General features: G+C 40.5%; 1 protein-coding gene across 11 annotated transcripts in view; it reads left to right on the top strand.

The window, feature by feature from the left end:
- GTDC1 (glycosyltransferase like domain containing 1) overlaps nt 1-17,500 on the top strand; it is a 185,623-nt gene that overhangs the window by 151,901 nt on the left and 16,222 nt on the right. For all 11 annotated transcript variants that reach the window (XR_011324266.1, XM_069780753.1, XM_069780757.1 and 8 more), the window contains one exon: nt 15,499-15,608. Coding sequence is in view for 10 of the 11 variants with exons in the window: in XM_069780753.1 (XP_069636854.1) it covers nt 15,499-15,608 (110 nt within the window). In the remaining variant the exon portion in view is untranslated. The remainder of the gene's footprint in view (nt 1-15,498; nt 15,609-17,500) is intronic.

Genomic DNA, 17,500 nt, shown 5'->3' on the forward strand with positions numbered 1-17,500 from the left:
TGTTAGGATGCTTTAGCAACTGATTTATGTAAATTCGCTCATAAAAAAAATACGGTTTATTTTTAAGTGAGGAATATGAATTAGAAAATTAAGATGCCGGTTGAGCATCAGCCGAGCATCCGAGCATCCTCAGCCCAGGCGGCACAGGTGAAAACAAGGGGCTGGAAGCAGCCCCTTCACCGTGCAGCGTAGCCAAAAAACAAGCACTCGTCGCCTTATTAGAGACGACCGCGTCGCGTGCCTTATTCAGGCATCAGCAGTTAAAAGCATCCCCTTCTTAGGCCTAACGCGAGCCTCTTCGTAAAGAGGACTAATTTTAGCCAAGTGTTGTAATGTGCGAGGGGGTTTTTCTGTGTAAAACATTGGCAGTGGTATCCTGCTCGTATTCCAGCACGAAGCGCTCACAGATATTGTCCTATACAATAATACTTAACGACCATTGTCTACCCTGATGATTTACATGTGGTTTTCATTTTGGGGGAAAAAAAAAAAATAGAAAAGGAAGATTCTTTTTTTTTTTTGGTTGTTTTTATGTTCCTGTGTTCCCCTTCACCTAACAAAAACCCCCTTCGGCTAAACCATTAAAAAAAACCCGTATCTTTGCGAAGTCGTGCTGTTGTTACAGAAAACCTCGAAACAAAGCGACGCTGACCTCGTTTGCGTTAGCGCTTCGCGGGGACCGCCGGCACCCTAAAATACAGCATTAGCCCCCACACCTCTCCCGCTAAGTCAACCCAACGTAGGCCCTGCCTGCTTGGAAATGCATCAAAATCAAAAGCGACATTCTCTAGCAGACACGTTCTCACTTTAAATCGGTGTTAGAATGTCTTTGCATGAGAACAGGCCCTCCGATGCAATCCCTGCCCCTTCTCTCCATCCCCCCCGAATCCAAGCCTGTCGAGGATTACAGTGCGCAACCTCTGCCGACAGCAGATAAATAACTGACAGTATGTTAGCGGAGTTGCTAGGTTCTCCGCAGAGTAATTTGTTTTCTCCTTTCTCACCAAGTCTTTAATGTTTTGTTATAAACATCTATAGCAAGGCGCTGCTAATAGAAAAGACTTATGGCCAAGGATCCGGATAAAAGGCTGCGACGGGTTTCCGAGCTGCTTTCTTGCGAGGGCTACACCACGGAATCGCTCTTCCCTTTATGCGGATGGGCTTTGCTGGAAACGGAGAGTAAAATTCTGGTGATCGATGGACAAAGTTCCCACATCGGGTCAGTGGTTTGTAGTGTCCCACAGGTTTTCATTGCAAGGTGATAAAATGTCCATTTGGTGAAGGATGAGTATATTAAGGAGACGACAGTGACCAGTGTGGCACGATCCTCATCTCCCCCCCCCCCCAAAACTACCCCACCAGCATTTAGGCATGTACGTTATTCCCTCCCAGTACCCCGCAACGAGCCCACAGACACTTGCCAAAGGTGTTTTTGCTGTAACTGGGGTACACCAGCGTGTTCCTCAGCTCTTTCTGCACGTGAGCCTGCAGACCTGCTGCACCCCCAACCGCAGTCATGTCATCCAGGTGACACGTTCGTAATTTTATTATAAGGCTGGAGGCTCTTTACGTGTCTCCTTCATGGCGAAGACCTGTAGTACTTCTTTTAACTCAAGGCATTCACCCAAGCCTCATGTTTTTTCTTTTTCCCTGTGTGTGCTGTATCATCTCAGCAGTTAAAGACTTGATAAGAGAAAATTGTCAGAAATCAATTCTTCTTCCCCTAATTGTACGGGTGTGATAAAAGATCACACGGGGAATCTGCGAGAATTTACACACACATGCAAACAAATAGCTGCTATCAATTCACGTGGAAGATCAGATAAGCCCGTTATCTCGTGTCTGTACGTACCAGTGTGTGACAAGAGCGTGGGGAAGGACGTGGGGCAGGAGATACAGGAGCAGGAGGAACGGTGGTGGAAGTCACGATGAGGAAATTCAGAAGAAAAAAAAAAAATCTAGATTGCAAAAATTATCTGAAGATTTCTGGTGTAAGGGAGAACGATGTGTACAGAGATAGCACTGTGCCCAGTTGCCTGTTTTTAATGTAGAGTATCATAAAGTCAAAGAGCTGAAGAAGAAATGAGTCCACGGAAGAAAGCTTGTTTTGTCATCGCTGTTGCTGTACTAACGTGTGGTTGCCCACCGTGAGGACATGGTCTCCTTCGCTCAGGAGCAAGTCCTTGGGAAGGGCTTGTCCCAGATAGTGCGGTGTTGTGATGGGGCAGCTCTTCATCAGTGAGCTGAGCACAAGTCCTCTGCAAGCTGCGAGGGAGGGGAGCCTGGAAAGGCATTTTTTTAATGGTAGCGCCTTGTTCCTCTTCATCTTGGCAGTGCAATACAGAATTTGGGTAGTTACTTCTTGCCTTTAAATTCAGAACTCAAAACTACTTGATGTAGAGACATTTGAGAATACAGTGAATCTATACCCAAGTCATACTTTCCTCACGCCGTCTGATAGTTTTGACCAAAGTTCATCCCGTCAAGATGCCTGTATGGCAAAACAGCAAAAGGTGAAAGAGTAGGCACTCCACCTAGAAATCACCTTTGAGTACCCATCAATACTATTAGCCTCAACAGGCATCCTGAAGGTTGTAAACAGCCTGCAGAGAGTGTGTAGAAGAAAGGGCCGTGGTCCTACTCCTCCCTGCCAGGTGGCCGCTCAGGCGGTGTCACGTAAGGAGGGCAGTCGTCGTGTATTGTCAAAAGAAAGCAGATCCCCCATTTCAGGGAAATCGTAGCTGACTGAGTCTGTTCTGCCCATTTCCACGGGAAGGCCGTGGAGAGTTTGGCTCTAGAGCCGTGCTGAATGGGGAATGAGTTCCTGCAAGGAAACCTCATCTTTGAAAAGCAACTGATTCTGGCAGATTCAATCCAAAAAGGTGAACGTGGTGGATGGATAAGACAGACCGAAAACAACGGCTTAAAATGCAAGTGTTTATACAGCCTTAACAAAAAAGATACCAGGTACAGTAAAAAAGCCCATAGGATGTAAAATTAACAATTTCAAAATGAAAAATTTTAGCTGTGTCTAAGAAGAGCTGTCTAATACTCCCAAAGAAAACGGTGTTCACCAGGGCTGCAATACAGATGAACCAGTGCCACAAAAGAGTACATAAAGACATCTGATTAAATGGAAGCTGACACCCTCACTTCTTGAACACCTCAAGCAAAAGTAGTCTAACTTCACTTTCATGCAAGCTGGGGTTAAGTTTGAGAGCAGGTACTAGTTTTTTATAAGTAGCAAATAAGAAAGTTAATTAAATACTCTGAGAAGTTCAGATTTAAATGTTAACTGGCAGGGCAGTTTGGAAGTATCCGTTCCCTGGTTGTTCGTTCAGTGAAGTCTAACCTTGAAGTTTCTTCCCACGGCCGGGGATTTGGGGTATTGAACACTTCCAGTGGATGCACTATTCCTTGATCACTGTTTTTAAGAGCTTGTAGAAATGTTCAGCATGTAGCGAAGACCTCTGAGGTGTGAAAGTACTCCTGCTGTAGTGGACATCTCAGCACCATTTTTTCTGTCTTATAGCATGTTTTCTCAAAGGGTTCTAAAAAGTTGATAGTCCAGAGGAGAAAACATCTCTAATTTTGATAATGGCAAAAAAGGTGCTTTGTATTACCTCTCTAGTTTTCAGCTAAAAAGCCAGATATAATTTTGAGTAGTTTGTTATGTTTATAGTATGGGCAGAGCCTATAGTAAGTGTTCCAAGAGCAGTAATTGGTTTTATGAACTTCTCTTCAGTTCCCTTCCTACCTGATCTCTGATTGAGATGTGGGTAGCTAGAGATTCAGAAGAACTGTCCTGTAGTCACAAACTAAACAGAAACCTATCAATTTTGAAAATTTTAAGACAAACACTTCATCCTGTGATAGAATGGCAGGAATTAAGTGAGGGCTGTGACATTCACCTGTGAGGTGCTGAGAGACCTCAGTAGTGCATCACCCCCAAAGAGTACCAAAATCTTCCTTCCCAAACCTTATGGAACACAAAAAATATTTCTACTACCTGCACTTGTATACGCTTTGCCTTTCTATAAAACCTTGAATCTGTCAGTCTCGGACTAACTGTTCAGGATGGGATCTTAGAGGTGGAGAAACTGAGGCAGAAAGTGAGTTCCCAGCTTTGCTCGCCAAATCCTCTGTGCCTTTGGAGATGCATTTGTGTTGCCCCAGCATCCTCTTGCTTTTCCCATCAGGTAACTGCCTCCGTGGGACAGGGAAGAGCAACAGCATCTACGTTTAAAATGGGTACTTAAATTTTCATTAGCGGGTAGAGCTGATGAGCTGAAAATGGGATGTTTTTTAGCTTTCCGGAAGATTCCATGTCTACCAATCATATTGAAAAGATTCACAGAGGTTAGCGAAGGTGTTTGGGTTTGAGTGGGTTTTTTTCTCCTGTGGTTTCAATTGCCTGGACTCCTGATTAGTAGTTGAAGCAGTTTGCTCGGTTGGCATCAGCGGTGTACTAAAGGAGAGGGAAACTATCTCAGAAACACAAAGAGCTAAAATATTTTGTGATCTGTTCTCACTCAGATGTGTACTTCAAATTGCATTCCCTCAGTTAAGGGAAATAATTTCAGTTACCCTGGTCACAGTAGAAAGCAGTCCTCTCTTTGAATGCCTTTTTCCATTAATGTAGATATGTTTCTGAGATGAGAAACGATGTTTCTTCTAATTACGGTTACATGTAGTTAATTTCCTTTTTTAAAAGCTCGGTGTGAAAGGCAGTTTCCTTTAAAGGGAGGGGGGAGAAAAAAGCGATACAGCTGATGTTCCTGTTGCCTTAGCAACAGATTTATTTATTAGGGTCTGAAATGACATGAGTTAATATACCACATACCTGCTGATCGGCAAACTCTCCTATTTCAGCTCCAGTTGACAATTAAGTCCTGGACAGCTACAGCCAGGGGTTAATGTTACTCATTAGGAGAACTAGGTCATTACTGGGAAATCAAGGCACTTAAGGCAGCATGGATAAAATACAAAATTCAACATCTCAAGGAGTGAGAGGGTTTATGTTAATTAACCTTATTTTCCTTGCATTAAAAAAAATCTTTCGCATATGACAGTGGATCAATTAATTGGGGGGGGGGGGGAAAGTAAGCTGTAGTTTACTTTCCTCTCCTAGTTGTCTTCATTTCCTTTGGAAGGGTTTCATTATTTTATGGAAAATTCTTATGTCTATATGATGAGTAAAAAGGGTATTAAAATTAAGAAGGGAATCATCATGGAAATCAGCTTTACCACAAGGGAATGAGCAAATAAAAGCCTTGGAAATGAAAATAAATAAGCTTTGCTAATACCTCACCTAAGGAGCGGAATATAAGCCCATCAGAGCTTGAAGATATTTAGAGGTACTTCTTTGCTTCTTTATTAAGCAGTTACATAGTTATTTGACCTTCAGAAACTGAAACTTTAGAGAACTAATTCAAGTTGTTGGTAAATATTCTATTTACAGAAAGCTGATCAGTGGTGTAGCCAACAGTAACTCCTGTAGTTAGTAATTGGCTTCTGATTTCAGGAAAATTAAATATATTTTCTGGAAGTTTTATTAAGATATCTGAGTGGGAGTTTTAACTCGATAAGTCATAAGTGATTTAATAAAGCTCTCCTGAAAGCCTTTATTTACTAACTTTTAGCAGACTTCATTCTGATACTGGAGAACTTAATATGCTGAAAAAGAATCGTATTAAAATAAAACTTATTTTTTTACTCGCTGCTTCCCCAAATACACTCAGTTTTTTCTCTTCTTCTAAGCACTCTCTTTTCTATATTTAAGCGCTGTGGCCCAATTCTGCTTCTCATTGTGTTTAGAGCAATTTGGTGTAAACCTTTTTTCCACTGCTGGAAAGTCAAGGTTGAAGCAGCATCTTACCTGGGGTGCATGCAGTAAGCCCTTGTATCAGATTGTAAGAGCACTGTTACCTGTAACGAAAGCAAAATTCAAGCCCTGTGAGTGGTTTTCTGCTCCATGGGATGGTTTTGCACTCTGATGTACCTCTTTTCTTAAATATGAGAAACAAGTTAAATAACATCAAGATTCTGCTTAAAATATCACATGCAGAAACCTTCCTTCTTCGTTCCCTCTGGGCTCTCCAGGTGCTCGCAGAGCAGCCACTTAAGTGCCATCCTCTGAAGCCTGTTACAATAAATGCTTCAGCCATAGTTGAAAAACTGATTTTGAGTTAATGTAAGACCGCAACTGCATCACGTGGACATTTGAAGATGATTTAAGTTTGGGATAGATGTATCACAGTTTGCCATAAAAGCTCCAGTAAGCTTGTCTCTCCCTTTTTCCATGGTGGGAAGCTCATTTTGTGGTGTCTGTCTTCTCTGGGACAACTGCGAAACCAAGCATGTGAACTGGTGGGACCGAGGAGTCCTCTCAAGACTCTGAAGGAAGGGGACTCTTCCACCTGTTGCTGTCAAAGCAATCCTTTTCTGCTCCATTCACCCAAGCTGGTCTTGGCCTTTCTCTTTCAAACCTCTTCCTTCTGTCTTCGCCAGGCTCAGTTCCTCGGGCATCTCCTCTATGTATAGTCCCCTTGTGCAGCAAATTTGCGTCTCACTCTTCTCTAGGCTCTTAGCCTTACTCTGTCTCCATCGTTTCACTCCCTACCTGTGCAAGGGACCTTCTACAACACATTGGTCCCTTGTTTCTCCTAAGCCCCGTTGTCCAACCTGACTCTGTTGGCCTCTTGGTCTTTTACACTCATTTCACTTTTTCCCTGTATGAACTGGCCTTGTGTTGTATCTTTTCTCCATCTCCTTTACTTCTTCGCTCAGTTCACTGTTTCTTTGCCATGCTATTCTTGCGTTGCTGGTCATATTTGATCGGATCTTATTTGTCCTCTTTGCTTTTTTCTGGTCCTCATCGAAGAGTTTTAGTCAAACTAGAAAAGCACGCATTACTATTACTGCTTTCTGCCTCTTCAACCCATCTCTTATACTACTTTATTTTCTTAACCAAATCTTCCATTTTCTTGTTGTTCCTTATTTTCAATGCCTATAAAGCAGTTCTTTATTCTGCAAAGTCCAATAATTTTATTCTGAATGCAGTAGAGGAGTCACTGAAAGTGAAGACAAGATCTGTGTTTTCAGTTCAGATGTTAGATCCTGCCTGGGTTTTAGCAGCCTGACCTGCGACAGTAAGACTGGTTTACTCAGCTTTAGCCTAAGGTATGCCCGAGACACGTGGACCGTTCGGTGACTAGGCACAAAAAGAAATTTTTCAAAGGCTTGGCTACATTTTCAGGAAGACTTCCAACACATGCAACAAGAGGCGTATCCTTGACTCAAAATCAAATGCATCCAAATATTCAGTTCTTACTCTAAACCAAAAAGAGGTTCAAATACTTAAAACAGAGGCTTATTTGAAATTTGACATATGCAAGATATGGTTTGCAGTTTTGCTGGGCAGTGTTGGGTTTTTTTTTTTTTAAATCTTGTTCTTTGGATGTTCTGGAAACCTTTTGGCAGAATTTTTCTAGAAGATTCTCCCTTTCCGTTCTTCTCCTCCCCTGCTTTCCTTTTCTCCATGTTTCCACCCTTTTTTTCCTCCCTTTGTCCTCTAATCTCTGCTTTTTCTCAGTTGTGTTTGTGCAAAAACCGACTCAATTAAATGAGTTGATTCTTCCTTCTGAAAGCGGTGAGATTTGTAGTTACTTTAATCTTGTTGAATAATTAGTTTGAAGCCTTGGTCTTGGTGCCAAGAAGGTTCCTGCTTAAGAGCTTCATCCTTGGAGATGACAGCTTCACAAATCCAAAAAGGGTGAGTTTTATTAGGTACCTGAGCTAATTCCTCTTGGGGTATTACTCAGGAAGGACCAGGACTTATTTTTTGGCCCAGGCAGTGTATCCGGGGGAGTGTTACGTAGTTGTAGTTTGGTGATGTGAGTCCACCACGGAAATCACAGAGGGTCTTTTATGGTGGGCTTGCCATTCCCAGGCAAACGTGTAGTAAAGTAGTTTTTATGTAGTAACTTATGTTTGATTCTTCTTCTGTTCTTCCAAGGAACCACCTGAGTAGATTTTTATTCACTTTTATCATATTCATGCCCATCTATTATTACCATGACACGACTTTTTTATAGTATATTGAATTACAATAGGATATATTGTGTATGGTTATCAGGGCTGTCAGGGTCACTCAGATTATTTTATCTTGCCTCACAACAACAGGAAACCATTTGTTATGTTACCTTTGGAACACAAAAGGAAGTTAATATTTTTTTTTTAAAAAGAAACTATTTGGGGGTAGTCCACAGCAGTTATTGGGTTGTGTTGCAAATTCAAGTAAAATGTTTTTTTATCTGAATCCTATACTTGTGAAAAGCTAGGCTCTCTTAAGTTGGAGTAAAAGAAACGAAAAGGCATCTGAATAAAAGTGCATTGATTTTTATACCAAGGTAACTGAGACCAAACGCCGGTCTTTGTCTTCAAAGGTTAATCTCTCTTTAGGAAATAAGCAGGAGGCTCAATGACTGATGCTGATCCTGAGGTTTCTTTGGTTAGAGAATGCGCAATATTTTATTTTGAGTTTTTTCTTCATGAACTGTGAGGGGAGAAGAAGAAGAATCTAAACAATAAACTCCCAAGGTTCTTTTTTTATGAATCTCTTCTAGATAACACAAGATAGGAGAAAATGCTTTTCCAGCGTAAAGCAAAATGCCACCCATTTTTCTCAGGCCAGCAATTTGAAAAAATCAGGAGGTAAAATACACGCTCCTCACTGTAAATACGTCACGGGCTATAATAGAAAATAAAACACTGTATTTGCCGGTACTCTTTGGCTGCTTTTTGCCTCTCTAGTGCCATTTTTTAATTCCTTGGCTTGCAGAGGTGTTTTGCGAGCACGGGCAAAGATCGGGACCTTTTTTGCTTGTAGGACCTCCAAATTGCTAGCTCAAATTTATTCTCTAGGTTCCTTTTTTCCAGTGGCACTTATGCAAAAACATTTTCTTCTACTTGACTCCATTTTCTATTAACTGAGGGGGGATTAGATATTGTGGTAACTTTTGATGTTGATGATGCCAGACAATGTTTAGAGGCACAATTACAGCAAAGACATTTTGTAAGCATATCAGCTGAAAAAGAAAACTCATTGGACTTAACTACATACTTACAGTCTACCTCTACCTCATATTCGAAATGTAAAAAGATGGAAAAATCCTGTGATAAATTGAATAAATGGAAAGCAATTAACTTTTCCTTCATGTTTGCATTTTCATAGTTACTTCTTTTTCCCCTGTTTCTTTTCTAATAGCTCTTTCCCGGCAGTAATATTTCCTCTTTTGCAGTTATCATGAGCATTGTTACCAGAAATTTGGTATTAGAATTTTAATTTTTTTGTCTGCTTTTTTTTTTCCCAATCTTAACATAGAAAATGTACATTAAAGTCATTTGATTTAGGTAAGTCCTCTGTCCTCTGTGAAAATAATTACTAGAATGTATTTCATTTGGTACATTGAATAGGCTTGTAGCATGAGTCCTCTTACTTTAAGAAGAATATTATCCCCCTGAAGTATTTACTGACTCCAATCCTCACCACATTTCTGTAAATGAAAGCTCCTGTAAGACTGTATCTTACAGATGGGGAAACCTGGGCAGAGCCGTCTCATGGGAAATCAGTATCAGGAAAAGACCAGAACTCGGCAATTCTCTGTTTTGAAGGCCAGGCTTATTTTTTGTGATTATGCTGCTACTTTCTAGCTTTATTAGATTAGAATCAACCTATATTCAGATTTTTCTGAGCTCAAGATTTGATGTGAAATACCAAAGTGTAATATAGTAGATAGTATAATGCAGTGAAAAAATCTCGGATATTGTTCTTTAGGTTACGTCTGACTTGAAACGGAGCCCTGTTTTTACTCCAGCAGAGTGTGCATGCAAAGGCTGCACCATTTATTGATGTGCTGCCGTTCGCTCCTTGAGAATGCCCTGGACAGATACAGGGTCAACAGGAGGCTGATGTCATATGAGTCCTCTTATCAGCCCGTGGCATCCTTCATCACCCTCCCCAAGTCTGTACCGTATCAGTCAAACCAGTAAAGAACCTCAAGTTCCTGCCGTTATCACCCAAACGAAGAACGTTACTGGGATAAAGGCACCTTCCAGCTCCTGGCTCTGGGTGTGATAGAGGTGCAGCTCTCGCCTCGCAGCCCTCTCTCAGCACCAGCCACTGCCCCTGCTTTTCTTCACCTTCATTCCTTCAAAAATGTTAACTTTTACAAGGGATTTTGCATGTTTTCTACCTTTTCCTCCGTGGTGCTTTTGTTCTCCATCCTCACTGCGCTGTGCTTCCCTGCTAACACCGTTGCGTGCCTTTGCTCTCTTTAGTCTCCTCTTCTTCGGTTCCCCTCCTTTAATTGCCATGCAGTTTTATTTTTGCTTCCTAATTTATATCTTTACTGATCTTTTTCTGACCTTTTCTCTACCACTGATAGCACTCTCAAATGCTCTCTGCAGCTTCTCCCTATCTCCAAGTCTGATTTTTCTGTATTCTTTCATTTTTCCCAAGCCTATGCCTTTTCCTTTTTCACTCCTATTTACCCATATTTATCTCCCCCCCCACCCCAGGTTTGGATATGCCATAATTTTTTAGTTTTCAACTTGAATATTTGTATTTTTTAATTATTTTTTTCTTTTCTTGTGATTCTCTTCCCCTTTGCATTGTTTTGCCCATCTCGTCTGCCCTGTTTGCTGCCAGACTCACTCCTCGCTATTTCACTTTCCCAAAACTAAAGGATCGCTGTCATCCACTTCAAGGTCTGTGTCTGAGAAACTTCGTTTCCTTCACTTTTAATTATTGATTCTGTGCTCATGGACTTCCCAGCCCCATCCCTGCTCCTCACGCATTCCCTGTGCCGTGGCCGTGCCTGTGCCTTTCCCTGCCGATGTCCCGTGTCCCTTTTTCTCCTCCCTGGATGTCTCTTGGCTCGCCAGTCCTGTCTCCACGACTGCTGCCCAGCTTCATAAATAATGAGCGATACTTCAGTGGCCTATTTTATCAGCGATTTGCTAGCAATAATTGCAGGTAGGCAGAAATCTGTCTTTTAGCTCTTGCTATATATCCTAAAAAAATATTAAAAAAATTGAAATGCTGCTGTAACTTCTGAAGATTTTGTACCTGGTTTAGTAGTGCCATTTCCCGCCTTTACCCATCTGACATTCAGGTGATTTTACAAAACGGGGAGGCAGAAGGAGATGCACCCATCTTGTTTGGATTTGAATTGCTTGGATTTAAGGCACTGTAAAAAGTAAAATATTACTGCGTGCCCTCACAATTTGGGATTCTCTGCCACTGAAAATCTCCCATGCTAAATGTCCTAAGAAGATTAAGATCAACCCTTTTAATGTTGCTTTTAGCTGAGCTTATTTGTAACCCTTTCAGAATATGTAGCACCTTAAGAGATGGCACAACAGAGCTGTTGATATCACAAGCATTACGTACCCCTTACGCAGTATTTTCTGAAATATTAAGACTTTCTTCCCTAGTTTGGCACTTTTATGTTACTGATTAACTTGCATAAACCGTAGGTTTTAATATATTTTTTTAAATAGACTACAGTTATTTTGCCCCTTTGAGCAAGTCCTGTCTCTTTTCCACAACTCTTCTACTGTCTAATTGCATAGCTATATGTGTCTTCCTCCAGATCCAAAATAGCTGTGATTATCACCATGTATGATAAGTTTACATATACTTAAAAAATTAAACTTTAGTCACAGAAGACCATATGGGTCTCTTACTGAATTTCACTCAAATTCAAGAGATGAATATGCACTGAATAATGTAAAGGGCCAAATTCTGCAATTTCTTTTCTATTTTTTTTTTTTAAATGTGTTTCCCATCACTGGTCAGGGGTGTGGGTATCCTGCAGCCCCAGGGAACGACTCCAGTTTAGCTGGTCTCTGTGCACTCTCCTTCCAGTTCCAGCAATGGGCAGGGCTCGAGGGCTCAGGCTGAATTCACAAAATCCCTGAATAGCAGAAGGGTGTTTTGAAGCCTGTTGCCATTGATTGTATAGAGAAGCATCATCGTAGTGCTGTGAAGTTGCTTTTTTTCATCATTTTAGGCTGAAAAGAGGGATGTCAAGTCATCAATTAATCCTGACAGCATCCTTCTGTGGTGAAAAAATAATACTGTCACACCCATTTTATAAACAAAAAATCTAAGGCAGAAATAATGGAGGCTCAATACTGGTGCTGCTGATACCAGCACCCTCCCATTCCCCATTTCAAGGAACGTCTTGAAAGTTTTATTTCAGATTACAAAGGGAAGTCAATAAATCAGGCTGAACCCTGGGCCACGTTCCCATACCCAGACCACTAAACCTCAGCCAGTTCTTAAGAGAGACTTCAAATGTCTCTCTTAAAATGTGTTTTAGACTCAAAAATAAAAAAAGCCTCGAGTAATCCTGGGTAAAAATTTTTAAGGTGCAGTATCTAAACATGGAGATTGAAGGTCTCCAGTGGCAGTGCTCTCAAATCCGAGTATAGGTATGGTGCCTGTGTCTGTTTTGTGGAATTTACAACTGGAGCGTGGTCATTCTGATGTCTTCATGTTCTTAACGATGAAATTTAGAGCATTTTCATACCATGCCCAGTTCTTGTTTTCCTTTACTAGATGCATTTCAAATACCTAAACTAAACAACAAAGGCAGACCCTAGAATCACATTAGCTTAATTTTTCCCCAAACACAGTGTCTTGAAAGAAAAGTTTGCATTTTAATATCAGGCTTTTATACAGTTTTGCAGTTTTTCTTCAGGAAATGGAGTATATATAATTAATACTGTTTAATAAAACTCAAAAATGCAACAGATGCAGCCAAAAGTGCACGTCATTTTGAGCAGATCTTTACAGAACAGACATTCCATATTGTGTTCATCTTTTTCCACGATCACTGCTATGACAATCTGGTGTGTTTAGCAGTTGTTGCTGAGTAAGGCAGACTGGATTGTATATGATTGTCTCCATGTCAGCCAAGAAACAGAGCTCTCTTCTTTTTGATGCAGTAAAGAGGTGGTCTTGTACTATTAGTTGCTTTCTACCAGGAGCAGCTCTACCTTTACTAACTTGCAAGGATAATAATACATTGTGATCTGTAGATGCACGTGCTAGAAGCTCTCTGTAGGTCTTAACCGAAAATAAAACGGTTGTGATGTGGAAAAGTCACAGGAACCGATAAATCGAGTAAGATGACCTCCCAAATAGAAAAGCTACACAATTCGCAAAACATGTCATTAAAATCTGTGAGTATCACATAAAAGCAAACTATTTTAAAAGGGGATATGGAAGGAGGATCACCTCCAGCAGAAAACCCATAAGAGAGGCTCCAGTGCAGAGGAAACGTTTCCCCTTTCAGCATTCCTTCTGGGTGCCAAATTTTCCTTCTGTTCTTCCCCACCTATTAAACAAAGCTGCAACTTCCAATTCCTATCAGTTTTCCTAAATATGTGCAGCTTATGTGGCTTCGACGAGCTGTAAGGCTCCGTATTCTCCTGCCAGCTCCTTGACAATGTGGCTCCAACAGCATCCTCCACTTTTGGCTGCCTCTGGGACCCCTGGTCTCTTCTGGAAAGGGAGAGGGAAAGCATATCCTTTGCTGGAAGGACTTTTTGTGACTGCGAAGCCGATAGCGCGGCTCTGAGGAGCTTGGAAAGATCCCTGGGAGCGTCGTGGCTCTGTCTGTCGAGGCTGTCTGCTCTCCGGACGGGGAGGTTTCGGATGAGCATCACATACGGGGTGGGCTCAGCAGGATCAATTAGAGAGCACCCACCGAAAACCCGCCTGGGGGAAACTGAGGCTAACGGGAAACATTATGATGAATTACACTGACATGTTTCTGACAGAGCTGTTCCCTTCCAGCCGAGTCGGAATCCTCGATTGTAATCCCATTTTGGCTCTTTCGGCCGGGCATTTGGAGGGGACTGAAACGCTGGCGACGTGGTTCTGCGCACGGTGTACCTACCAAAAACAGGTGGCTGGTTTAAGCACGAGGATGTGAGCAAAGTAGTAGGTAGTTCTGGGATCTTTGCGACTGGAAGAAATGCTCGCTCCGAGCCAGCGCTCATAGCCACTTCGGTTACTGGAACCACCGTGAAAACTCCTGGTTCACAGATGTGAAACAAATTACGAAGCTTATGCAGTTGCATTCCTCCTTATTATTGGGAACAAAACAAATCTGGGAGATGGAGGACTTCTTAAAGTAATTATTGTCTGGCTTTATTTTAAGAAAATGCAACTAATTCTGAAAACTCCACAATTCCTGGAGATTTCTCAGCCTAGGGAAGTCACATTAATTATACGATTAATTTGTTTTAATTCCCTAAACCAAAAATATTGACTGAATGAGAAATTAACACATGTAGAGCTGCAGATGTCATTTGGCTTCAGATTTCCTGAATGATATAATTATTAATCTTTCATATAGCAGTGTGTCAAACCTACAGATTCATTCTACAAAATTAGTCTGTGAAGAAAGACACCAGGACAGCTGAGCTATAGATTTTCCCTTAATACAGGAAGGAAAACAGTGGAATTTTCTAAATAATAAATAAAACCAAAATATTTTAAAGACATATGGTGCACATCTGTCTGAAATACAATAATTTAAAGCAGAGTAATTAAATGCAAGATAGAATATTCACCTTGGAGTGGGGGAATTATCTCATTTCATTTTTAATATAACTTACCGAATTTGGGAAATTTAGATCATCTGTGGTATCTTTTGAACCTTTCATTCTGTGCTAGTAAAGAACATAGATTAGCAAATTGTCTTTTTCTTTTCTTTTTGGATAACCAACCTTGTGTTTTGAGTGTCATACCCATACAAACCTTTATTATTATCTTCTGCTGAGATTATAAATAACTACAGGTTTCTTACTTCCTGTTTTAACTTCCAGTTAACTCCTTAAAAGTCTAAAGGTAGAAAATGCTTCGTGCTAGTTTATTCCTTTCTTCTTTACCTAAAGCACGGAATCGATCAGAAGCTTTACATTAGTGCAGCATGGATTCATAAAATTCTAGTTTGGGAAGTCCTATGGTTTTAGCAAGAGTTTTTGATTAACCTGTTCCTCCTGAAAAAGGGGGTAAACTGTAACGGAGATTGTATGCGTATTTTTTGACAGGGGAAAAAAAAATTTAAAAAATCTTGGGTTTCCTCCTTTCTCCTTTTTTTAGCATGATTTTGCCTTCAGCTAGGTGAGCTATTACTCAGTCCTTCTCACTTTCAAAGTTGGTACTTGGAAGAGTAAAGGCATCATCTGAAGACAGGGAAGAGAGATAAAAGTCTGATGAAACTGAGTTTTGATCCCGAGTGCTGGGTTAAGGAAACGGTTTAACCATGCGGCGTGAGCAAAGAGGGAAATTACGCTGATGACATTTAGTCCCCAAAAGTACAATTTAAGAGAAATACTGTTCTGATAAAAAAAACCAGACCAACAGTTCCACAAGTAAGCATAAATGATACTGAGATAAGTTCTGTTTGTTTTAAGGGAACACGACAAAGATCCTGAAACGTTCTTTAAAGTCCTGTTGAAACTGAAAGAGAAAGATCTACCTTTTTGCGTGTCTATCCTTGGAGAGTCTTTCACCGAAATTCCAGGTACCTTTCCTTTTTTTTCTTTACTGTACACTTACCCTAAAATAGATTTTTCCACAAGTAGTTTTCATGCACATATTTTCTTATATTAGTGAAAAGAACATGTTTAAAATCTTTGTAATTGTAAAACTAAATAATATTGATATGTTGTAAAATTAAAAATATTAAAGACAGTAAGCATTTTTTATTTTACTTGGCAGTGTAAGACCTTATTTATGACTTGTGTTTCAGTAACACTTGTGTATTTGTTGAAACAGAGAGATAGGTGTGAGTGATTGGATGGTTCAGATAGGAAACAAAATCTTTCAGGCCGAGGTCACTCATCTGAAATCCAGACCGAGATTTTAGCAGGTGAAAACACTTAGTTCCCTTTCAAATGGAAGGTTAAGGGCTTCTGTGGAGAGCTTCTGGTTTGTATCTGGCATGAAAGTGGTCATTAATATTTTTATACCACTCTTGCACACTCCTTCCGTTTCTTGGTTTCTGACAACCACTACTCTGTAAACAGTTTCACCCATCTGAAAAAAGAAATAGGTTTTATGCTGAATACACACAGCTTTGTGCCTGAGATACTGTGGCAATAAAGAGAATAATCAAATCCTATACCAGGTGCACTTGTCGTAAATTAAACCTTTTTAAAATGTACATTAATGACGAGCGAGCTTCAAAATAGCCGAGGTTTTAGCTCATATGTGTTTTCCAAAATGTAGACTTGCATCCCTCCACCTCTTTGGTCTGTAAAAATAGACTTGGGTTTAGTTTATTTGTCAGTTCTGTCGTATCTGTTGCCTGCTGGACTGGTGACACTTCAATTGTTTTAGTTTTGATTTTGCAGTTTTTAAGACACCAAGAAATTGATCTGATCCAAATAACTTTTGGGTCCCCAACTGTGGCACAGCTGGATTGGAAAAAGAGGTAATAATTTAGGAGCAGGAAATACTTTGTGTTTTCTGTCCAGTTCTTTTTAGACAGTTTTCTGAAAGCTTGTTCTTCCCAGCAAGTCTTATCGCAGATCCCAAGGCAACGTTGCTTTCCAGACTGAGAACACCAGATTTCTTAGAAGGAGAAATTTCTAAGGAATACATGACAGATAGGAATATATGATGGTGCACTGCGGGAACAGATTCTATTGACACTCATTTTGGATGTTGTTACATATCTCATTTGTGGCTTCAGTACTTATGAATAATGTAGATCATCCTAAATTTATGCCAGTATATCAAATCTATATGCCGCACCTCTTGTCTTGTCAATTCATTCATCCTCGTGTATAAATAGAGTCTATATAAAGGACGACGTTGTGAAATGTGTCTCATCATCATGCATTTGATAGGGCCATATTCATACAAATGACATATGCAGGTCATTGCTAACAAGTACCAATAAAACCTGTTGCACATACTTTACTGAAAATCTTTTTAAGAGATTTTTTACAGATTTTATTTTTTAATAAATTGTTGGCACTGCATTTCCTCTCCCTCCAATTATGGGACCAAATTCCCTCAGTGTTATAAACATCACGTTTACAGTCATTGGTAAGAGAAAAAGTGCATAACGTATATTTCCTAATTCAGTAATCATTCATTTATTTGAAAACCTAATTTTTCAGTAGCTTGCTGGTTCGAAGTACACAGCAAATATCCAGAAGGAAGTTAAGAAATCTTTAATTTTCCGTGGTGCTAAAGCTTGGGTTTAGGCTCTAAAGGAATCAAGAGGTACGACTTAGGACTTCAGGCAAGTGTGCTTCGGAGGGCGATTCCTCCCTTGAGGAAGGGAGCGAAAAGCTCCATGTCTGGCTCTTGCTGGGCTTTGTCAGGGGTGGAGGAGTGAAGGCTGGCAAGTGTCCCAACGATGACCAGAAGCTAATCCTTATGAGTGGAAGTTGGTGTGTCTAT

The sequence above is a fragment of the Haliaeetus albicilla genome, chromosome 4 (assembly GCF_947461875.1).
Source record: "Haliaeetus albicilla chromosome 4, bHalAlb1.1, whole genome shotgun sequence".
Lineage (NCBI taxonomy): Eukaryota > Metazoa > Chordata > Aves > Accipitriformes > Accipitridae > Haliaeetus > Haliaeetus albicilla.